General features: G+C 43.0%; 1 protein-coding gene across 6 annotated transcripts in view; it reads left to right on the top strand.

The window, feature by feature from the left end:
- REPS1 (RALBP1 associated Eps domain containing 1) overlaps positions 1–25,003 on the top strand; it is a 403,472-nt gene that overhangs the window by 177,783 nt on the left and 200,686 nt on the right. For 3 of the 6 annotated variants that reach the window (XM_063917442.1, XM_063917444.1, XM_063917441.1), the window contains exons 8-10: positions 9,416–9,570; positions 16,391–16,509; positions 24,702–24,782. In XM_063917442.1, coding sequence (XP_063773512.1) covers positions 9,416–9,570; positions 16,391–16,509; positions 24,702–24,782 — 355 coding nt within the window. The remainder of the gene's footprint in view (positions 1–9,415; positions 9,571–16,390; positions 16,510–24,701; positions 24,783–25,003) is intronic. The other 3 variants (XM_063917447.1, XM_063917446.1, XM_063917443.1) reach the window with 2 other exon arrangements.

The raw sequence follows: 25,003 nt of genomic DNA, 5'->3' as shown, positions 1-25,003 counted from the left end.
GAACCCCAGCATCCACTAGGACGATAGAGAAAATAAGAATTTACTTACCGATTATTCTATTTCTCGGAGTCCGTAGTGGATGCTGGGCGCCCATCCCAAGTGCGGATTATCTGCAATACTTGTACATAGTTACAAAAATCGGGTTATTATTGTTGTGAGCCATCTTTCAGAGGCTCCGCTGTTATCATACTGTTAACTGGGTTCAGATCACAGGTTGTACAGTGTGATTGGTGTGGCTGGTATGAGTCTTACCCGGGATTCATAAATCCTTCCTTATTGTGTACGCTCGTCCGGGCACAGTATCCTAACTGAGGCTTGGAGGAGGGTCATAGGGGGAGGAGCCAGTGCACACCACCTGATCCTAAAGCTTTACTTTTTGTGCCCTGTCTCCTGCGGAGCCGCTATTCCCCATGGTCCTTTCAGGAACCCCAGCATCCACTACGGACTCCGAGAAATAGAATTATCGGTAAGTAAATTCTTATTTTTTCAGACACTCCGTTAACGGTGCCACCCTAGTTGCAAAATCACGAATGACTCTGCAGTAGTAGCACCAGACCAGGAAATGTTCTGAGCTGGAATTTACATTTGTGTTTATGCCATGTGAGGACCACCTCCACCTTACTGGGCTGAGGTTTTACCTCCCCTCTCCCTACAGCATATCCCAAGTATTTTGCCTCCCCCATTCCAATGGCACACTTCTCAAGATTCGCAGTAAACCTGTGTGCCCATAAAGACTGTGACACTGCTATACCCTTGGAAGGTGTAATTCCCAGTCAGAACTAAAGATGACTGTTGTCTAGATATGCAGCTGCATATTCTCAATGAGATCGCAGCAACTTGTTCTTGGCTCACTGTAAAGTTGCTGAATCTCCATAAAAACCGGAAGGCAGCACTTCGTACTGAAATAAGCCCACTGGGGTAGAGAAGTCTGTTTTTAGCCTTAGCAGCCTCAGTTAAATGAATCTGCCAATATCCTTTTGTCAAATCCAGAGTGGTGAGATACAGAATCTTAAAGCACCTAAAGGCTTAGGCACTAAAACAATGGGATTATTCCATTTGCTGTTTGATTCCTCTATGACCCCTAGCCGCTGCATCTCCTCTACATATCGTTTTACCGCTGCCTGGTTTTCCTCGAGTACACTGTATGGCCTCTGTTTTATTACCACCCAGGGAGGAGTAACAATATTATGCTGGATAATTTGAGTTTTCCAAGAATGGCAGAGAACACATCTTTGTCCGTGTCCCTAAATTCACCACTTCCTGTTTCTGGCTAGGATTAAGGGTATATTCAATTGGTACGTGACATTCTGGGGTTTTTGTGACTACCAAAGTCTGCTGACACGTCACTCTCTTTCCAAGATTTGAACAGGTTTACATGGTAGATTTGTACCTCCTTCCTTCTACTACCCTCCTGTCGGACCCTGTAATTAACAGGCCCCACTGCCTCTATGACTTCATAAGGGCCTCCCAATTGGGCATATATTTTGCTTTCACAGGTGGGCATAAGAACCAGTACCTTGTCTCCCAGTTTAAAAGAATGGATGACCACGGTCATGTCATAATTAAGTTTTTGATGCTGTTGTGCTCGATCAGGAGTGGCGCAATCTGCCTTAAACGGCCATACAATTGTGACCCAAACTGAACAATGTTAGGTTCTTGACATGACTGTTGTTCCTACCCTGCTTTTAACAGATCTAAAACCTCTTTAGGTCACCTTCCATAGATGAGTTTGAAGACTAAAGCCTATAGAGCTTTGGGGCACTTCTCATACTGCAAACACTAAATAGGATAGGAGTAAGTCCCAATCTCGCTTTTCTTCAGACACCGCCCTTTTTATCCTCTGTTTAAGGGTCTGATTAAAACCTTCTACCAGGCCGTCTTTTTGCAGTGGTAAACTGAGGTAGTCATCCTATCCACCTTTAACAGTCGGCACATATCCTTCATTAATTTAGAGACAAATGGGGTACCTTGGTCCGTTAAGACCTCTTTTGGTTTTCCCAGGCAGGTGTACAGTGTTAATAATTCCCAGGCAATGGTGCTAGATTTAATATTCCGTAGTGGTATGGCCTCTAGGTTTCTGGTGGCATAGTCCACTACCACTAATATGCATTGATGCCCTCGAACAGATTTCTTCACCGTCCCTATCAAATCCGCACCAACTTTCTTATAAGGGACTGAAGTGACAGGGAAAGTAATCAGGGGCGCCCTAAACCCTGGCCAGGACGTTGTCTTCTGACACACTGGACATTCCTGACAATATCTCTTTACTGCGGTATGAATGCCAGGTCAAAAGAATCTTAACTGTGTGCTCTGAAGAGTTTTCTCCTCCCCTAAATGGACACTCCACAGATGCATGTGTGCCGCCCCCAATACCAACTGTTTGTGTTTCCGGGGAACTAATAACTGGTCTACCCTTTTACCCTGGTGAGAGGTTACACTGTACAACAAATCATTTTTTAGAATAAAATATGGTACACCTGGTTGCAGAGCAGCAACCACTTTACAGTTAACTACTTCCATATTCTCAAAAGCATTAATCAGATTTCTATCGTCCTGTTGGTCTCTGCCAAAGTCCTCTTAAAGACACTTGCTTACAAACGGGACCACTGGGCCTCAGTCTTTGCTTCCTGCTGCGATTCTCCAGCCAAGGAAGCTTTCACGATCGCCGTGTTCTGGGAACCAATGGTCCTCTGCTCCAAGGACACCTCAACTGTTGACCGTTTGCTGTACTCGTGCCATGTAACCACCTTTTGAACGGGGTAAAACCTGGTCAGCCCTTGGAGGAACCAGGTTAGGAGGAGACGGGAGCCATTTGATATGCCAGCTGTCGGGATCCCGACAACTATTCTCCCTCTTGGGGTGTCCACGACACCCCTGGAGGGAGAATAAGTACTGTGCCCGCTGCATGGCGAGTGCAGCGGGCCCGCAAGGGGGCTTTTTTTGCGCACGCCCCACTGCCAGCATGCTACCGGTCAGGATCCCAGCGCTGGTATGCCAACAGCTGGCATAACGTAGTTGACCCAGCAGAGACGATGGTAAATGCACTGCTAGTGTCAACTAATGCCCAGATCTCCCGGTCGTCCAGCTGCACCATTTTTGCCGGGGGGAAAGGTTTCAGCAGCCATGCTGACCACAGGTCGAGTTGCTTTCCCCACGCTGCAATCCATCGGCTCACCCTGCTTAGGATAGTCAAAACACACTTTAGGAGGCAGGAGGTTTTCCTTAGCAATGGGAAACTGGGGTCTGGTACTGGCTGCCATTCCTGCTTAGCTTTGGTTATTTTGGCCTGCTGAACTCCTGGAGGCTCAGACATGTTTAGCTGCCAATTATAGAACTCCTGGGCTTTATTGGGGCCCGTCACCCCAACCCTGCTGAGTATGGCCTTCTTTACACAAGGGTATGAACTAGCTGTTTACCAAATTGATTTCAGTTACAAATTTAAAAAATATCAAATTGATTTTCCATTCCATGATCAAGGACCCTTTTGCACCCATGTCATACCAAGTTGTGTAAGTAAAGGAAGCCAAAATATGGACGAGCATTGCACCTAGCACAGTATAATACATGTACTTATAAGTGATGGGTTTCCATTTAGTTATCTCTCTTCCATGGACTGATTTATTGTTGGAAAATCCGCAAATATCATAATGTATGGCATCTATATGTAGGTTTTGTTTTTAATGACCACCATGTACACCATGTTTTGAAGGTTACAATTAAAGGCAAAATGTCATCAAACCATCATAGTTTTCCCCCTCAAGTAGGAGATTCAGTAAAGTGACAGTTTTATCGCACATTGTTTTACTGAGGCTATAGTCCCGAGATCAACTCTGTTATTGGTCCTGTGTGATTAGCTTTGTACCTGGATATGATTGAGGAAAACCGAGGAGCATTATAACGCTCTTAAAGTTAGGAGCTTAGGAAATAAAATCCCTGAAGTAATTGCCATAATGACACGGGATGATGTGGATATTGTGGCTATTATAGAGTCATGGTGCAATGAAAATCATGACTGGTAACATAGCTATACCGGGATATTCTTTATTTAGGAAGGACAGAATGGGAAAAAAATTGGATGAGGGGTAGCAATGTATGTGCAAAAAAAGTATAAATACTAACTTAATACAAAGTATTGAAGGAAAAACTGAGGCCCTTTTGGTGGATTGAGTATGCGTGACCGGCGGTCAGGAGAGGGGGCGAGCGCAAAAAGCCCCTTGCAGGTTTGTTGGCAAGCTGCGCTTGCCACAGGTTCTATTCCCAGTGTCGTGGACACCCACGAGTGGGAATAATCCCTGCTAGTCGGCATGCAAACTGTCGGGATTGTAAGGGGGCGGGATGTAGCGGGATGTATTGTGACTGGCGGTGACTGTACAAACCGGAGAAGGCAATTATTCGTATTGGGGTGATCTACAGACCACCAGGTCTGGAAGAGGAAGTGGAGTGGCGTTGCCGCGATTATAGTAATGCATACCAGTTGTGGGTTTGTGCGTGGAAACACATAGACATAACTACGGGTAGCGGTAGCATACCTACCCGCTACCCGTGCCCATACAATGCCGCTGATTGCCCCTCCATATGTACGGCAGCGGGAGCATCTTAATCCTGTTGGTTTATGTACATTTACATACATTTGTAAGAAAAAGTTTAATTGTGCTTGACATATTGTGAAATACGAAGAAGTGTAGATATCACTGTGTTTTTGCCTTTATTACATAATAAAATAACAACAAAATCAAACTAATAGAAACAAAACTATAATTATTGAAACAATTGTTAATATCTTGGGGGGTTTTTTGTCTTCAAACTTCATTTTGTCGCTTTTCTCTTACGTTTTTTCTGTGTCGTCTCTGTGTATCATCCAGCAGTAGTCAGCCATCATGCTGACGTCCCAACGACCCTGGTATCTTCTTTCTACATCTTTAACGTCTAGGTGGAACCGTTCACCCTTTTCTTCACTGTAGTCTCCGAGATTATTCGAGAAATGCTCAATATGGGAATTCAAAAAATGTACCTTTAAACTCATACTGCAGCCAAGGTTTCTGTAACTATTAAGCATTTCCCTGACCATTTCTTTGTTGTTTAGATCCTTGACATTGCCTAAAATTTTTTAAATCACTTGTTTGAATGAAGTCCATGCTAAAAGTTCCACAATAATTCATTACACACCTGAAATGTTTATCTTCTATTAACTTTCTAATGTCAGGGCCTATAAAAATGCTATGTGTATATGTGGTGGTAGGCAGGGGTTAAAATGGCACAGGGCAAATTTGTGGTGCATCTGTTGTGTTTGGTTCCACCTTCGCCAAGCTCACCTTGTAGTTGTAGTTGTGTGAGTGCAATGTTCCTTTAGACAGTATGGGGTTTATTGTAAATTTAGCTCCAGGCCCATGTGGACCTTAATCTGGCACTGCGCTGGGGAAAGTTTTATGACGAGAATTGAATTGCAACGTTCTATACTTCGGACTGAATTCATTTAAAACAATATTTTATAAATGTAGGTAGAATACATTTATTACTTTAATAAATATAAAAAAAATGACATTCATAAATGCACGTTTAGCAGAAATCGTGATGTGATTTGCAAAATCGGTAGTCATTTTTATGTTCAGAAGCCACAAATCTATAAGTATCACATAAAGTCATTAAAAAATCTTTTTCATCAGAGGCCTGTGTAATCATGGGAGACTTTAATCTACCTTATGTAAACTGGGAGGGGTCTTAACTTCCACTAGAAGTAGAGACCTTCTGAATTCAGTTCAGGGATTGGTGAGAGAGGCCACTTGGAAAGACGCAATATTAGACTTAATATTTACAAATGGAGATGGAATATCTGACTTAAAAGTGGGTGAAAACCTGGGTTCCGGTAATCATCAAGCAGTATGGTTAAGAATAAATACAGAGCTTGACTCGTCCCATACAAAACCAAAGGTGTTATTTTAGGAAGGCTGATTTGTAGGGATGGGAGAATGTGTAAGCGATTCTTTGGAAGAGTGGAGGAACTTGGAGTGCAGAAGAGGTCGGACAAATTAAAAAGTTCAACACTAAAGGAAACAGACCTTTGTATCAAAGGGGTTAGGCAAAACACAAGGAAATGGAAGCCAGTGTGGTTTGCAAAAGAAGTAGTAAGTGTTATGAAAGCAAAAAGATGGCCTGAAAGCAGACGTAAAATGAGAAAGACAAAGAGGTGTATCTTGTTAGGAGACTAAGGGGTATATTGAATTTCTGTCGGGTCCTTTCCGACATAAAGGACCCGACTGCTCTCTATTCAATACCTGTTGGATTTGGCCCGTTCCCGACAGTGTCAATACGACTTTAAAAAAAAAAAGTTGGATTGACATTGTCTGACACTAACGACAATACACACGGCTCGGCGACTGAAGCAGCCTATCCGTGTGTATACCAACAGCATTCCGACAAGTCTGATTTCCCGGCTTGTCGGAAACACTGAGCTCGGATTGAATAGGTCTGAACCCCTTCCGACCTATTCCAGTCGGAAACTGACGTCTTTCCGACAAGACGGCAGTTTCCGACTCTAATTGAGTATACCTCTGGAAGGTAATCAGATGTGCAAAAGCACAAGCAGAAGAAAAAATTGACAGTGGGTAAAGAGAACAAAACATTTAAGTATATAAGTGAAAGGAGTAAAACAAAAGGTGGAATAATAAGATTAAAGACAGAGACTGGGAGTCTTGTTGAGGGAGACAGTGTAATAGTGGATCATCTTAATAATTATTTTTGCTCAGTATTCACTTCTGAAAGAGAAGGGATGGGGCCACAGTTAAGTTGTAGGTATATTCAGAGAAAAAGGTAGAAACAAGTACGTTTATAGAGGAGAAGGTCCTAACAGAACTCTCAAAGCTGAACATGGTTGAATCAATGGGGCTAGAATAGGATACATCCAAGGATACTAAAAGAGCTTAAAGGAGTGCTTGTGATATCATTAATAGAATTATTCAACCAGTCATACAGGAGTAATTCTAGATTACTGAAAAAGAGTGAACATAGGGGTTTATTCAGGTTACATCACTAATCGATGCGACTGCAATAACCCCCGGTGGCAGTGCGCACTTGCAGGTCCTGTCCTGCATGTGCGCTAGCAGCTAATGCCTCTGCCTGATTGACGGGCGGAGGTGTTTCTGGGGTGGCGACAGTGTGTGGCAGGGGTGGTGCGTCGAAAATGGGGGCAGGTTGACAGCGTGACGTCACACACGATTGCTCCGATTAAGAAAATGGCAGCGGACCACCTGCATGCACAGTTGGTTGTCCACAGTTGCTGCTACCGCGATTAAATTGTGGTCGCAGATGCTGGGCAGGCCATTTAGTATGCTGGGCAGCCTTGCCCTGCGATGGGTGACTTCCGGCATGCGAAAAAAAGGATTGCATATTCTGCTTTTTAGCAGAATCTGCAATCCACCCTGAATAACCTTCATAGTCCCACTGCACAAAAGTGGAAGCAAGGAAGAGGCAAGCAATTACCGACCAGTGATCCTTACATCAGTAGTAGGGAAATTGATGGAAACACTCTCTTAATAGAAAGAGTTGCACATTATCTCAAATCCAGCAAGTTGCAGTATCCCAAACAGCATGGATTTACTGGGGAGAGATCTTGTCAAACAAATCTTCTTGATTTTTTTTTTTTTTTTTGACTGGATAACTAAAGTAATAGATAATAGTGGGCTGATGGTGGCGTAGATAAGTTTATCTAGACTTTAGTAAAGCTTTTAGCGCTGTCCTGCATCGCAGACTTTAAAATAAAATTGAAAGCATTTGATTGGCTGTTAAGTTGGTTGATTGGATGAGATAGAAAACAGAGTTGTAGTAAATGGAGTATTCACAGGAGGGAATTGTTAACAGAGAAGTACCCCAGGGATCTGTACTTGGACCAGTGCTTTTTAATATATTTATTGGTGACATTGCAAGTGGTATTGAAGGGAAAGGATGCCTTTTTGCAGATGACACAAAGGTATTCAATAGGGTAGACAACCCAGGAGGGCTAATGATGTTGATTATCAGATAAATTAGAGGAATGGTCAAGAACTTGGCACTGAAGTTTAATGCAAAATCATGCACTTCGGTCTCAAGAATCCAAAGGGTTAATTTAGTATTAATGGCACTATATTGGGAACTACTGAGGAGGAAAGGGATCTAGGAGTCACTATTTAACGTGACTTGAAGGCAGGTAAACAATGTAACAAAGCAATGAGGAAGGCAAGTCAGATGCTTGGTTGCATAGTGGAAGGTATCAGCAGCAGAAATAAAGTAGTAATAATGCCACTGTATAAGTCATTGGTACTGCCTCATCTGAAATGCTGTGTCCAGTTCAGGAGACCGTATCTCCAGAAGGATATAAATGCATTTAGAGATGATACAAAGAACTAAAATGGTGCACGGCCTACATCACAAAACTTACCAGGAAAAACTAACATGTATAGTTTGGAGTAGAGAAGGGAAAGAGAGGTCATGATAAAAACTTTAAAACATATCAAGGGTTTTAACAAGGTACAAGAGGTAGACATTCTTCAAATGAAGAGGAGTATTAGAACACGAGGATATGCACTGAAACGGGAGGGTTATAGGTTCAGGAGAAACTTGAGGGAAAAATGACTTTGCGGAGAGGGTAGTGGACAAGTGAAATAGCCTCCCAGCATAGGCGGTAGAGGCTAACACAGTAGAGCAATTTAAACATGCTTGGGATAGACATAAGGATATCCTTACAAAGAAATAATGATCAAATAGCGTTTGAGGTAACAATATGGTTAAAAAAAGTGGCAGAGTAGATGGGTCAAGTGGTTCTTATTTGTCATCATATTTTGTTTTATTTATTAACAGTTTCTTATATAGTGCAGCATATTCCGTTGTGCTAACAGTAATAGAACAAAACTGGCTAAAAACAGACAGACATAGAGGTGTACGAAGGACCTGCTCGCAAGCTTACAATCTATAGGGATATATAGATTAAAGCATTTGGGTGATTTACAAACACTGCACGCGAAAGCTGCAATTTAAATGAGATATAAGAATATGCAATTCAACTAGTTCATATTTTAGAGCATACAGGTTTTTTACATTTTCATCATCCATTTAAATTGTGTACTATACAATTTTTGTTTGCCTTAATAGAATGTGCATAAAGTAACATGAAAGAAGCAAATTCAAAAAAATCACAAGGCATGGCTAAAGTTGATTTTATGGCATGCAAAACCGTGCCATACATGATGGTGGGATATAGCAAAGATGTATGGGTACACATCTGTATTTGGCATTTGTAAAATTCTTGAAGAATAAAATACTATCATAAGTTAGATGTTTTTCCCCATAGCATATGAGCTATGTTATTTGGTTACTTGCATTATTTTATTTTTATCTGCTGTAGAATTTCTTATTTTTATTTACTGTGTATTGTTCTTCATTGCAGGGAACTGTCAGATTTTGATAAGGATGGGGCATTGACTTTGGATGAATTCTGTGCTGCTTTTCATCTTGTAGTGGCTCGAAAAAATGGATATGATTTACCTGAAAAACTGCCCGAAAGCTTAATGCCTAAACTTATAGATTTAGAAGACTCTGCAGGTATTTCAGACTAGCTTTACATTATGACTTCCGTGCACCCGTAATCTAGCTGATAATGTATCGTGGCTGTCGAGCACATTGTAGGGCAGCTGCGAAGATCCTTGCCTTTAGTACCTGGAGCTGCTGCTACCTTCAGGCTGTGGAGGTGCTGCAGCCTGATGCCTCTTGCTGTACCATGTCACACAGCCATGCTTCTTAGATCAGGGGTTACAGTGGTAACTGCTCTGGTGCTGTCTGCAGCTGGAGAGCAGAGAACTACATACAGTACTTGAGCCTATTCTGCCATCCACGGCTTGGCTACAAGTCTCAGATGGGTGCAATCCTCTCTGTAGTGGGTGTGCACTCTCCTCAGAGCCCTGGAAGAGGTGGCAGAAGGTGGGCCTGGTGCAAGCCTAGGGAGGCTGGCGCTGCTGCTGGGCTTATGATCTCCCGCTTCCATGTGCTGTACTTATAACAAATCTGCTGGTTTACAAGGATCATTTTAATGTCTGAAAGAGCGAAGGAAAGGTGGGTAGTGAATGGTATGTAAGAGAAAGGGGGGAAAGAATGGGGAGGAAGAGAGGGGTGGGCAAGGTGGGAGAGAGACAGAGCAAGAATGGGTTGTAAAAGAGTGCGTAAGAACAAGGAGGAAGAGAGCGAGAAATGGGGAGAGGGGGTGCACAATAGCTAGCAATCCATCTGATGACTGCTCCATAATACTAGTGTTGAGTATAATCCACTTGCACAGACTGTGACATTACAATAAATCCGAGTAACACAAACTCCTAGGATTTTGTATCTGTGGTTTCCAAAAATGAAAGTTGTTCTAATTCTTAACAAGCTGGAATAGTCTGTAGACACACTTGCATATATTTTAGTTTCTCAGTGCCCGGGACTCTTCTACAACAGTCTGTTCCATTATAAAGGTTATACTTATCATTGGGTTTTTTTTTTTTTTTTTTTACTTCTTTGTATTAAAATTTTCAATAAACACACAAGTAAACATGAAGACACATATGAATATTCAATATCTATCAACTAATTATAACACGATAGCTGTAAGGATGCAAGATAATAGTACAATGTATTTGATGTATCAATATAATAATACAAAAGTAATAACTTTCAAAACAGAAAGTAAAACTGGTAAGAAAATAATACAATTGGGAATTGTGTTGGGAGAAACAAGTTGATGTCTGACTGCTCTGTACGTGCGAGTAATTGAAATGAAAAATGATTACGTTATATCATGTACAGGAAAGTAATTGGCTCAGCAATGGTAACTCACAGGTGTGAGGTCATAAAGAGATATTAAATGAGTCCGACATAGTGGAATCATTGTTTTGTGGGAGTTAACAGTATTTGAGTAGAAGAGGAAATACAAACTTAGGGTTATATGCAATTGCGGTCGAATTCCGGGTGGAATTCGACCGTTTTTAAATTCGACACAGGTGGGTGCCGGAATTCGACAAATTCAATAAAAAACGAATTCGACAGTCCCGCTGTCAAAAAACGGCCGATTTGACGGATTTTGATCCGATTTTTAAAAATGGTCAAAAAACCCGAAACAAAATTGCGTGGGGTCCCCCCTCCTAAGCATAACCAGCCTCGGGCTCTTTGAGCCGGTCCTGGTTGCCAAAATACGGGGAAAAAAATGACACTGGATCCCCCGTATTTTAACAACCAGCACCGGGCTCTGCGCCTGGTCCTGGTGCAAAAAATACGGGGGACAAAAAGAGTAGGGGTCCCCCGTATTTTTTGTACCAGCATCGGGCTCCACTAGCTGGACAGATAATGCCACAGCCGGGGGTCACTTTTATACAGCGCCCTGCGGCCGTGGCATTAAATACCCAACTAGTCACCCCTGGCCGGGGTACCCTGGAGGAGTGGGGACCCCTTCAATCAAGAGGTCCCCCCCCATCCAAGGGCTGCGGGTGGGGGGCTGATAGCCTTGTTGAAAATGTAAGAATATAGTTTTTTGCAGAAGAACTACAAGTCCCAGCAAGCCGGTACTTGGAGAACCACAAGTACCAACATGCGGGGGGGGAAACGGCTGGTACCTGTAGTTCTACTGCAAAAAAAATACCCAAATAAAAACAGGACACAGACACCGTGAAAGTATAACTTTATTACATACATGCCGACACACATACTTACTTACCTATGTTGACACGCCGACTCTGGCCTCGTCTCCAATATCGACGTCCGGGGTACCTGAAAATAAAATTATACTCACCTGATCCAGTGTCCAGTTCTTTTATTATAATCCACGTACTTGGCAAAACAAAAAAACGCATTTACCCGAACCAGACGGACTGAAAGGGGTCCCATGTTTACACATGGGACCCCTTTCCCCGAATGCAGAGACCCCCCGTGACTCCTGTCACAGAAAGGTCCCTTCAGCCAATCAGGAAGCGCCACTTCGTGGCACTCTCCTAATTGGCTGTATGCGCGTCGGAGCTGTCAGACGCGCATCGCACAGCCCCCTCCATTATCTTAAGTGGTGGGAACTTTGCAGTCAGCGGTGAGGTCACCACCGCGGGTAACCCCACCGCTTACCGCAAAGTTCCCACCATTGAAACTAATGGAGGGAGCTGTGCGATGCGCTGTTTGCCAGCTCAGACGCGCAAAGCCAATCAGGAGAGTGCCACGAAGTGGCGCTTCCTGATTGGCTGAAGGGACCTTTCTGTGACAGGAGTCACGGGGGGTCTCTGCATTCGGGGAAAGGGGTCCCATGTGTAAACATGGGACCCCTTTCAGTCCGTCTGGTTCGGGTTAATGCGTTTTTTTGTTTTGCCAAGTACGTGGATTATAATAAAAGAACTGGACACTGGATCAGGTGAGTATAATTTTATTTTCAGGTACCCCGGACGTCGACATTGGAGACGAGGCCAGAGTCGGCGTGTCAACATAGGTAAGTATGTGTGTCGGCATGTATGTAATAAAGTTATACTTTCACGGTGTCTGTGTCCTGTTTTTATTTGGGTATTTTTTTGCAGTAGAACTACAGGTACCAGTGGGCACATTTCCCCCCCGCATGCTGGTACTTGTGGTTCTCCAAGTACCGGCTTGCGGGGGAGGCTTGCTGGGACTTGTAGTTCTGCAAAAAACAATATTCGTTCATTTTTACACATGTCTATCAGCCCCCCATCCGCAGCCCTTGGATGGGGGGGGACAGCCTCGGGCTTCACCCCTGGCCCTTGGGTGGCTGGGGGGGGACCCCTTGATTGAAGGGGTCCCCACTCCTCCAGGGTACCCCGGCCAGGGGTGACTAGTTGGGTATTTAATGCCACGGCCGCAGGGCGCTGTATAAAAGTGACCCCCGGCTGTGGCATTATCTATCCAGCTAGTGGAGCCCGGTGCTGGTACAAAAAATACGGGGGACCCCTACTCTTTTTGTCCCCCGTATTTTTTGGACCAGGCGCAGAGCCCGGTGCTGGTTGTTAAAATACGGGGGATCCCGTGTCATTTTCCCCCCCCCCGTATTTTGGCAACCAGGACCGTCTCAAAGAGCCCGAGGCTGGTTATGCTTAGGAGGGGGGGGACCCCACGCATTTTTTTTTCTGATTTTTACACCATTCCATTAAAAAACATTTTTAAAAAAATATATATTTTTAAAAACATATAAATAATACTTGTGCCTCCTATATAGACAAACCAAGTACCTAATCCCTTCTAATATAAATAGATATGCTATTACCAATAAAAAAAAAACACAAAAAAAACATGTTTTTAAAATTTTTTATTAGACTCCGCCAGCAAAGTGTGGCGGATTGAAAATGACGAATTTACTGTCTAAAAGCACTGTTGTCGAATTTACAAACTTCAATTGAATATACTTTTGTCGAAATGCCGCATTTGTACCATTGCAGAAATGTCGAATTTGACAAATGTCGAATTTCAAAAAGTCGAATTTGGAATGGCCGTTTTTTGGGCGAAAAGTACTGTATTGCATTGTCGAATGTTGTTGTTTTTTGGCGAAAATGTCCAGTTTTTCGACATTTACGGGAATTCGACCGCAATTGCATATACCCCTTAGTCTTTGCTTAAACATAGCAGTAATAGGATACATCCAACAATAAAGATTTAAGTGTTATCATCGTTCAGCTACCTATGGAGATACAGGTTAAGTATCCCATATCCAAATATTCCGAAATACGGAATTTTTTTGAGTAAGACTGATGAGATAGTGAAACCTTTATTTTCTGGTGGCTCAATGTACACAAGCTTTGTTTAATGCACAAAGTTATTAAAAGTATTGTATTAAATGACCTTCAGGTTGTGTGTATAAGTTGTATATGAAACAAATGAATTGTGTGTATGTACACAAAGTTTGTTTAATACACAGTTATTAAAAATATTGGCTAAAATTACCTTCAGGCTGTGTGTATAAGGTGTATATGAAACATAAATGCATTCTGTGCTTAGACTTAGGTCCCATCGCCATGATATCTCATTATGTTATGCAATTATTCCAAAATACGGAAAAATCCGATATCCAAAATACTTCTGGTCCCAAGCATTTTGGAAAAGGGATACTCAACCTGTATTATGTAGTGGATCAAAAACGTTTTAATATATCCTGTTCTCTGAATTACAAGAATTCAATAAATATAATAGTTTGCATTGTTAAATGTATTCACATTAATGACCTTTGTAAAATTTAAATGTGATCTATTGATTCTTTTGAAACCAAGTGATCAGTAATTTCCTACCTTTTTTCTGTGCAAGTGTACAGTATGTGGGCATGAATGATCAGATTCTCATTATGGCCAAGAATTTCTCAAATCTCCAGAATATAGAACAAGTATGTGTGTGCTCACTACATTTGTGCAAGAGAGGGTATGCTGCCTTATGGTGGGTGCTGATGATCTTTCTTTCTTTTTATAAAATTAAGTAACCTAGGCGCCAAAACAGCAGCTCTGTTTGTGATAAATGGCTGTGAGGGGTTTGAGTATTGGAATATAATGCATTTATTTTAGCTAGACGCATCATACTATATACAGCAATTTATACTTTCAGTGACTCTACAGAGTCCAGTGGGAATGGTAAAACATTTGGTATTTCATGATATAAATTCACAATTAAAAGGCCCAGTTTATACTGTAGTAAGAAAAAACAACCATTAAAACATTTTGTATACAGTATTGTTTTTCATAGTGTAACTTGCCTTGCAAAAATAAATGTATTATGTTTCAATGTCCCTCTCACCCATTTATCGCAAATAGAGAGCTGCTGTATTTGCGCCTAGGTGCACCCGGCCTCCACTTCTCAAATCTCAACTTGTTCACTCTATGGGTCTGATTCTGATTTGAGAGCAAAGCATAATAAATAGCACTTAACTTTGCACCCGGACAAACTATGTTGTGCTGCAAGCGATGGAAATAAATTTATAATTTTGCATCCAGGGTAAATGCTGGGATTGTTTAAGGATATACTGTAAACTATGGTGTCAGTAAGCCAATAAAACCTTATTCGTGATTTTCTTTTTAGTTGTTGACCTATTTTTACACTCCAACACTCACAATATTGTATAAGGATGATTATTCTTTGTGTGTATTTAGATGGTTTCAGTACCATCTGTATGCGGATGATACTCAAATCTACCTATCCTCCCCTGATTTGTCACCATCTGTATTGGGCCGTGTCACTGAATGCCTTTCTGCCATTTCATCTTGGATGACATCTCGCCACCTCAAACTTAATATTTCCAAAACAGAATTAATTATATTTCCACCGGCCAATAGTAGTTTTCAACCTGATATCTCTATCACTGTTGAGAACTCTGCAATCACCCCTACCCCACAAGCTCGCTGCCTAGGTGTCATTCTTGACTCTGAACTGTCCTTTGTTACCCACATTCAATCTGTCTCAAGATCATGTTACATACATCTAAGAAACATATCCAAAATACGCCCTTATCTTACACAAGACACCGCAAAAACTCTAATCCATGCTCTCATTATCTCCCGCATTGATTACTGTAATAGTCTCCTGACCGGTCTTCCCAAACATAGGCTCTCACCACTACAATCCATTTTGAATGCAGCTGCGAGGCTAATCTTCCTTGCCAGACGTTCATCGTCTGCAGATCCGCTCTGTCAGTCCCTCCATTGGTTACCGGTATTCTACCATATTAAATATAAAATACTTTTACTCATATACAAGGCTATTAACCAAACTGCACCAACATACATCTCTTCACTCATCTCAAAATATCTCCCTACCCGACCTCTCCGCTCTGCACAAGATCTACGTCTCTCATCCACACGCATTACTTGTTCACACTCAAAATTACAGGACTTTATCCGGGCTTCACCCACTTTGTGGAATGCCCTCCCACGCACAGTAAGACTCGCCTCTAGTCTCCAAACCTTTAAATGTTCCCTGAAAACTCACCTCTTCAGACAAGCCTATCAAATTCCAGACCCACCCACATAACCTTCAGTGCTTCCCTATCTAATTACATCCTCTGTAGAGTATTCATAACATCACATATCTTGTCTTTCTTTAGTCTCACACCCTCCTGACACTTGGATAACTTTGTGGGGTATCATTATACAACCCATTAAGAACCTAGCAATCTGGTGGACCATTATGCAATAGGTAGCATCTATCCTTGTGTATCTATGCCTATTTCCCTATAGATTGTAAGCTTGCGAGCAGGGCCTTCCTGCCTCTGTCTGTCTGTTTTTACCCAGTTTTGTTCTATTACTGTTGTTCTAATTGTAAAGCGCAACGGAATATGCTGCGCTATATAAGAAACTATTAATAAATAAATAAATAAATAATGGTTAGAATAAAAATGAAAAAACTCTTGTTGTTTTGTATGCATTCTTAGCTGGTGAACAGTCCGGTGAGGTAGGATTTTCAAGTTCTCCAGCAGATCCTCCCCCGAGTAAATCACCTTCCATGCCATCTTTGAACCAGACATGGCCTGAAATGAACCAAAGTAGTGAGGTAAGAAAACTTTGTATAGCTTATACTGTGGAAATGTCACATGATCTATTTTTAAGATATTAAGATGTTATTTGCTTCTTATAATTGATATAATTCTAATTGCAGTGAACATATAAGCTTGTTTCCTTTAACCTAAAGAAACGGTTTCCAAGAGAGTGTCTGTGTACTTATAGTTATGTTTGGTAATTATGCGATTGGCTTAGCGCATGTGTATTTTAGTTAGTCTGCTACTCTGCAATTTTGAAATGTTTTCATTGTTAACTTATATGGCACTGCGGACACTTTGTGGTGCCTTCTAAATTTAATACAAATTTGAATATATGGATGCCAGATTTGTCCATGAAGTGACACAGGCTCATATCCGTAGAAGTAAGTAACCAGATCACTTATGTTTAGTATCTTGTCAGCTAGCAGGTCGCTTCAACACTCCAGTTGGGTTGCAAACCTCAAATTTAACCGGGTAATGGAATTTAATTATGTATATGTTACACTGGAGAAGACAGTGGGTCGAATGCACATTCGATATTTAAATTCAGGCCTTTAGCTCTGCCTAGAAGGGAAGAATGCTTTAGTAAAAAATTCCAGAATAAACGATGAGCTCATGCTACCCGGACGAATGTGCAAGTGTTTTGAAAATAGGGTTTACAAATAGGTACAGGCAATAGTTACAGTAATGTGCAAAAGTCTTAGGCAGGTGTGGAAAAAATGAAGCAAAGTAAGAATGCTTTCAAAAATAGAAGTGTGTATATGTATTTCTCTGACGTCCTAAGTGGATGCTGGGGACTCCGTCAGGACCATGGGGATTAGCGGCTCCGCAGGAGACAGGGCACAAAAGTAAAAGCTTTAGGATCAGGTGGTGTGCACTGGCTCCTCCCCCCTATGACCCTCCTCCAAGCCTCAGTTAGATTTTTGTGCCCGGCCGAGAAGGGTGCAATCTAGGTGGCTCTCCTAAAGAGCTGCTTAGAGTAAAAGTTTTGTTAGGTTTTTTATTTTCAGTGAGTCCTGCTGGCAACAGGCTCACTGCTACGAGGGACTTAGGGGAGAAGAAGTGAACTCACCTGCGTGCAGGATGGATTGGCTTCTTAGGCTACTGGACACCATTAGCTCCAGAGGGATCGAACACAGGCCCAGCCATGGAGTCCGGTCCCAGAGCCGCGCCGCCGAACCCCTTGCAGATGCCGAAGAGTGAAGAGGTCCAGAAACCGGCGGCAGAAGACTTTTCAGTCTTCATGAGGTAGCGCACAGCACTGCAGCTGTGCGCCATTGTTGTCAGCACACTTCACACCAGCGGTCACTGAGGGTGCAGGGCGCTGGGGGGGGCGCCCTGGGCAGCAATGAAATACCTATACTGGCTAAAAGATACATCACATATAGCCTCTGGGGCTATATGGATGTATTTAACCCCTGCCAGGTCTCAGAAAAACGGGAGAAGAAGCCCGCCGAAAAAGGGGCGGAGCCTATTCTCCTCAGCACACAGCGCCATTTTCCCTCACAGAAATGCTGGTGGGAAGGCTCCCAGGCTCTCCCCTGCACTGCACTACAGAAACAGGGTTAAAACAGAGAGGGGGGGCACTTATTTGGCGATATGATTATATATATTAAGATGCTATAAGGGAAAAACACTTATATAAAGGTTGTCCCTGTATAATTATAGCGTTTTGGTGTGTGCTGGCAAACTCTCCCTCTGTCTCCCCAAAGGGCTAGTGGGGTCCTGTCCTCTATCAGAGCATTCCCTGTGTGTGTGCTGTGTGTCGGTACGTGTGTGTCGACATGTATGAGGACGATGTTGGTGAGGAGGCGGAGCAATTGCCTGTAATGGTGATGTCACTCTCTAGGGAGTCGACACCGGAATGGATGGCTTATTTAGGGAATTACGTGATAATGTCAACACGCTGCAAGGTCGGTTGACGACATGAGACGGCCGGCAAACCAATTAGTACCTGTCCAGGCGTCTCAAACACCGTCAGGGGCTTTAAAACGCCCATTTACCTCAGTCGGTCGACACAGACACGGACACTGACTCCAGTGTCGACGGTGAAGAAACAAACGTATTTTCCATTTGGGCCACACGTTACATGTTAAGGGCAATGAAGGAGGTGTTACATAATTCTGATACTACAAGTACCACAAAAGAGGGTATTATGTGGGGTGTGAAAAAACTAACTGTAGTTTTTCCTGAATCAGATAAATTAAATGAAGTGTGTGATGATGCGTGGGTTTTCCCCGATAGAAAATTATTGGCGTTATACCCTTTCCCGCCAGAAGTTAGGGCGCGTTGGGAAACACCCCTTAGGGTGGATAAGGCGCTCACACGCTTATCAAAACAAGTGGCGTTACCGTCTCCAGATACGGCCGCCCTCAAGGAGCCAGCTGATAGGAGGCTGGAAAATATCCTAAAAAGTATATACACACATACTGGTGTTATACTGCGACCAGCGATCGCCTCAGCCTGGATGTGCAGCGCTGGGGTGGCTTGGTCGGATTCCCTGACTGAAAATATTGATACCCTTGACAGGGACAGTATTTTATTGACTATAGAGCATTTAAAGGATGCATTTCTATATATGCGAGATGCACAGAGGGATATTTGCACTCTGGCATCAAGAGTAAGTGCGATGTCCATATCTGCCAGAAGATGTTTATGGACACGACAGTGGTCAGGTGATGCAGATTCCAAACGGCACATGGAAGTATTGCCGTATAAAGGGGAGGAGTTATTTGGGGTCGGTCCATCGGACCTGGTGGCCACGGCAACAGCTGGAAAATCCACCTTTTTACCCCAAGTCACAGCAGAAAAAGACACCGTCTTTTCAGCCTCAGTCCTTTCGTCCCCATAAGGGCAAGCAGGCAAAAGGCCAGTCATATCTGCCCAGGGATAGAGGAAAGGGAAGAAGACTGCAGCAGGCAGCCCATTCCCAGGAACAGAATCCCTCCACCGCTTTTGCCAAGTCCTCAGCATGACGCTGGGGCCGTACAAGCAGACTCAGCTGCGGTGGGGGGTCGTCTCAAGAGTTTCAGCGCGCAGTGGGCTCACTCGCAAGTGGACCCCTGGATCCTACAAGTAGTATCCCAGGGGTACAGATTGGAAGTTCGAGACGTCTCCCCCTCGCAGGTTCCTGAAGTCTGCTTTACCAACGTCTCCCTCCGACAGGGAGGCAATATTGGAAACAATTCACAAGCTGTATTCCCAGCAGGTGATAATCAAAGTACCCCTCCTACAACAAGGAAAGGGGTATTATTCCACACTATATTGTGGTACTGAAGCCAGACGGCTCGGTGAGACCTATTCTAAATCTGAAATATTTGAACACTTACATACAAAGGTTCAAATCAAGATGGAGTCACTCAGAGCAGTGATAGCGAACCAAGAAGAAGGGGACTATATGGTGTCCCTGGACATCAAGGATGCTTACCTCCATGTCCCAATTTGCCCTTCTCACCAAGGGTACCTCAGGTTCGTGGTACAAAACTGTCACTATCCGTTTCAGACGCTGCCGTTTGGATTGTCCACGGCACCCCGGGTCTTTACCAAGGTAATGGCCGAAATGATGATTCTTCTTCAAAGAAAAGGCGTCTTAATTATCCCTTACTTGGACGATCTCCTGATAAGGGCAAGGTCCAGAGAACAGTTGGAGGTCGGAGTAGCACTATCTCAAGTAGTTCTACGACAGCACGGGTGGATTCTAAATATTCCAAAATCTCAGCTGTCTCCGACGACACGTCTGCTGTTCCTAGGGATGATTCTGGACACAGTCCAGAAAAAGGTGTTTCTCCCGGAGGAGAAAGCCAGGGAGTTATCCGAGCTAGTCAGGAACCTCCTAAAACCAGGAAAAGTGTCAGTGCATCATTGCACAAGGGTCCTGGGAAAAATGGTGGCTTCTTACGAAGCGATTCCATTCGGCAGATTTCACGCAAGAATTTTTCAGTGAGATCTGCTGGAAAAATGGTCCGGATCGCATCTTCAGATGCATCAGCGGATAACCCTGTCTCCAAGGACAAGGGTGTCTCTTCTGTGGTGGCTGCAGAGTGCTCATCTACTAAAGGGCCACAGATTCGGCATTCAGGACTGGGTCCTGGTGACCACGGATGCCAGCCTGAACGGCTGGGGAGCAGTCACACAAGGAAAAAATTTCCAGGGAGTGTGATCAAGTCTGGAGACTTCTCTCCACATAAATATACTGGAGCTAAGAGCAATTTACAATGCTCTAAGCTTAGCAAGACCTCTGCTTCAAGGTCAGCCGGTATTGATCCAGTGGGACAACATCACGGCAGTCGCCCACGTAAACAGACTGGGCGGCACAAGAAGCAGGAGGGCAATGGCAGAAACTGCAAGGATTCTTCGCTGGGCGGAAAATCATGTGTTAGCACTGTCAGCAGTGTTCATTCTGGGAGTGGACAACTGGGAAGCAGACTTCCTCAGCACGACCTCCACCCGGGAGAGTGGGGACTTCATCGGGAAGTCTTCCACATGATTGTGAACCGTTGGGAAAGACCAAAGGTGGACATGATGGCGTCCCGCCTGAACAAAAAACTGGACAGGTATTGCGCCAGGTCAAGAGACCCTCAGGCAATAGCTGTGGACGTTCTGGTAACACCGTGGGTGTACCAGTCGGTGTATGTGTTCCCTCCTCTGCTTCTCATACCTAAGGTACTGAGAATTATAAGACGTAGAGGAGTAAGAACTATACTCGTGGCTCCGGATTGGCCAAGAAGGACTTGGTACCCGGAACTTCAAGAGATGCTCACAGAGGACTCATGGCCTCTGCCGCTAAGAAGGGACTTGCTTCAGCAAGTACCATGTCTGTTCCAAGACTTACCGCGGCTGCGTTTGACGGCATGGCGGTTGAACGCCGGATCCTAAAGGAAAAGGCATTCCGGAAGAGGTCATTCCTACCCTGGTCAAAGCCAGGAAGGAGGTGACCGCACAACATTATCACCACATGTGGCAAAAATATGTTGCGTGGTGTGAGGCCAGAAAGGCCCCACGAAGAAATTTCAACTCGGTCGATTCCTGCATTTCCTGCAAACAGGAGTGTCTATGGGCCTCAAATTGGGGTCCATTAAGGTTCAAATTTCGGCCCTGTCGATTTTCTTCCAGAAAAAATTGGCTTCAGTTCCTGAAGTCCAGAAGTTTGTCAAGGGAGTACTGCATATACAACCCCCTTTTGTGCCTCCAGTGGCACTGTGGGATCTCAACGTAGTTCTGGGATTCCTCAAATCACATTGGTTTAAACCGCTCAAATCTGTGGATTTGAAATATTTCACATGGAAAGTGACCATGATGTTGGCCCTGGCCTCGGCCAGGCGAGTGTCAGAATTGGCGGCTTTGTCTCACAAAAGCCCATATCTGATTGTCCATTCGGACAGGGCAGAGCTGCGGACTCGTCCCCAGTTTCTCCCTAAGGTGGTGTCAGCGTTTCACCTGAACCAGCTTATTGTGGTACCTGCGGCTACTAGGGACTTGGAGGACTCCAAGTTGCTAGATGTTGTCAGGGCCCTGAAAATATAGGTTTCCAGGACGGCTGGAGTCAGGAAAACTGACTTGCTGTTATCCTGTATGCACCCAACAAACTGGGTGCTCTTGCTTCTAAGCAGACGATTGCTAGTTGGATGTGTAGTACAATTCAGCTTGCACATTCTGTGGCAGGCCTGCCACAGCCAAAATATGTAAATGCCCATTCCACAAGGAAGGTGGGCTCATCTTGGGCGGCTGCCCGAGGGGTCTCGGCTTTACAACTTTGCCGAGCTGCTACTTGGTCAGGGGCACACCCTGGCTGAGGAGGACCTGGAGTTCTCTCACTCGGTGCTGCAGAGTCATCCGCACTCTCCCGCCCGTTTGGGAGCTTTGGTATAATCCCCATGGTCCTGACGGAGTCCCCAGCATCCACTTAGGACGTCAGAGAAAATAAGAATTTACTTACCGATAATTCTATTTCTCGTAGTCCGTAGTGGATGCTGGGCGCCCATCCCAAGTGCGGATTGTCTGCAATACTTGTACATAGTTATTGTTACAAAAATCGGGTTATTATTGTTGTGAGCCATCTTTTCAGAGGCTCCGCTGTTATCATGCTGTTAACTGGGTTCAGATCACAGGTTGTACAGTGTGATTGGTGTGGCTGGTATGAGTCTTACCCGGGATTCAAAATCCTTCCTTATTGTGTACGCTTGTCCGGGCACAGTATCCTAACTGAGGCTTGGAGGAGGGTCATAGGGGGAGGAGCCAGTGCACACCACCTGATCCTAAAGCTTTTACTTTTGTGCCCTGTCTCCTGCGGAGCCGCTAATCCCCATGGTCCTGACGGAGTCCCCAGCATCCACTACGGACTACGAGAAATAGAATTATCGGTAAGTAAATTCTTATATATATATATATATATATATATATCTATGTGTGTGTATATATATATATATATATATATATATATGTATATATTTATGTATGTGTATATATATATATATGTATGTATATATGTGTGTGTGTGTGTGTGTGTGTATATATATATATATATATATATATATAAAAATGTATCAATTAAAATTCTAAGTGAATGAACAAAAGAGAAATTTTAATCAAATCAATAGTTGGTGTGGCCACCCTTTGCCTTCAAGACCTCATCAATTCTTCTAGGTGCACATGCACACAGTTTTTGAAGAAACTCTGCAGGGAGGTTGTTCCAAACATCACCAAATCTTAATTTTAGATTTCTCTTCTGTTCATTCGCTTTGAATTTTGTTAATTGATAAAAAATAAACTATAAACACCTCTTTTTCTGAAAGCATTCTTTGCAGCATTTTTTTCCACACATGCCTAAAACTTTTGCACAGTACTGTACTTCAGATACATTTTCAGAAGATGTAGCTGGATGTACAATTGTAAAGGAATTGCTTTGGGGTGAAGTGCCTACCTCTAACATAAGTAAGTGGAATGGTAAAGTTTACTGGTACATTTTTATGGTATTTTTCGGTCAACATTCTAATCTGAATCTGTACAGAAACGTTTTAAACAAGTCAAAGACTGCATATGTTTTGCTTTATAGTGAAAAGGTATTGGTTATGTGTATTTTGTCAATTCTCTGTTCAACCCCCATAATGCAGAGACCTATATTATATATCCTATTGTTTAAATCATAGTTGTAGGTGCGAAGTAATACGTTAACTTTGTTTGTACGTGTGCTTATGCTTGATGGTCTTTTTTGGGTGATTGTGCATGTTCCTCACTTTAAAAATAATGAAATGTGTGCTCATATATCATCCCGCTGCCGCTCAGCACTGCCTGTTATGTTCCCTGTGTCCTCTCATATATGTATATTTCTTTGGGCAGAAGTAGTGAAACTGCTTATACACACATTTGTCTTAGTCACATTGTTAATAATGGCACTGTAGTATAGCTGTATCTTTATGTAAACCTTTTTGCCCTTTAAATGCCTTGCTAATCTACTAGTTATACTGAATTGATACACAGTTCTGTCACTTCATTCTGGCTGTGTATTGCTGCCTTTCCCTCACTACATAAATAGCACACATCTAATCTTTTATATGAACTTAATAATAAAGGATGAGCATGTTTCATTATTTTGTTAGATGCACTTGGTTTGCCTTATACTTGGTGTGACCAATGCATCTATATTTTGCATGATACATAACCTCTGTCCTGGCTTGTCGCCTGGAAGTCCTCTCGCGCTTATATATTCCTCACAACAGCAGTGTGTGATGGAAAGCTCATTGCATTACTGGGACTTTACACGTTACAATTTGTTTTCCTTCATTATTACACAGTTCTTGTTATCCTGTCTCATTAATCTATGATATCAACAAGTTTAATCTCTGCGGAAAAATGGGTTACACTGATAAGTATTTGGATTTACCAGTTACAAAAAGAATCCTGTATGTCCAAAGACATTAAAATATGGGGGGGAACCCCAAACTAATATAAATATATATATATATATATATATATATATATATATATATATATATATATATATATATATATATAAAAAAAAAAAATCTGTATGCATAGCACTTGACTTTGATATTGGTTCCAGTATAAGATTAGTGTTCGTCCTTCTGTCCCCCGCAGCCAGTATAACTGGTGCACCTTACAGTGTAACTCATGATTGTGGGTTTATTTCTGCTTGGATCTTTTCCTTTCCTCTTTATCATGCTGACCTGTGTCTCCTCTGTCTGTTCAGCAGTGGGAGACATTTAGCGAACGCTCTTCAAGCTCACAAACTCTGACCCAATTTGATTCTAACATTGCACCAGCTGATCCTGTAAGTCAATCACGTAGCTTGCTTGTTTGAAATTAATCAATGTATTAACACTGAATTCTGTACATTATATGAGCTCAATAATTCTTTATTGCATGATCATTGACTGCTGCTATTGGTGGACAGTTCTGATTATTATATTCATATTTCTGCTGGAATGTAATGGTTCATCTTCCTCTCTGCATTTACGGTTTCTTCCAGTAGTATACTGGTCATAGTAATAT

This window comes from Pseudophryne corroboree, chromosome 4 (genome assembly GCF_028390025.1).
Source record: "Pseudophryne corroboree isolate aPseCor3 chromosome 4, aPseCor3.hap2, whole genome shotgun sequence".
Taxonomy (NCBI): domain Eukaryota; kingdom Metazoa; phylum Chordata; class Amphibia; order Anura; family Myobatrachidae; genus Pseudophryne; species Pseudophryne corroboree.
The sequence above is the reverse complement of the archived record's forward strand: the minus strand, read 5'-3'. Positions and strand labels throughout refer to the sequence as shown.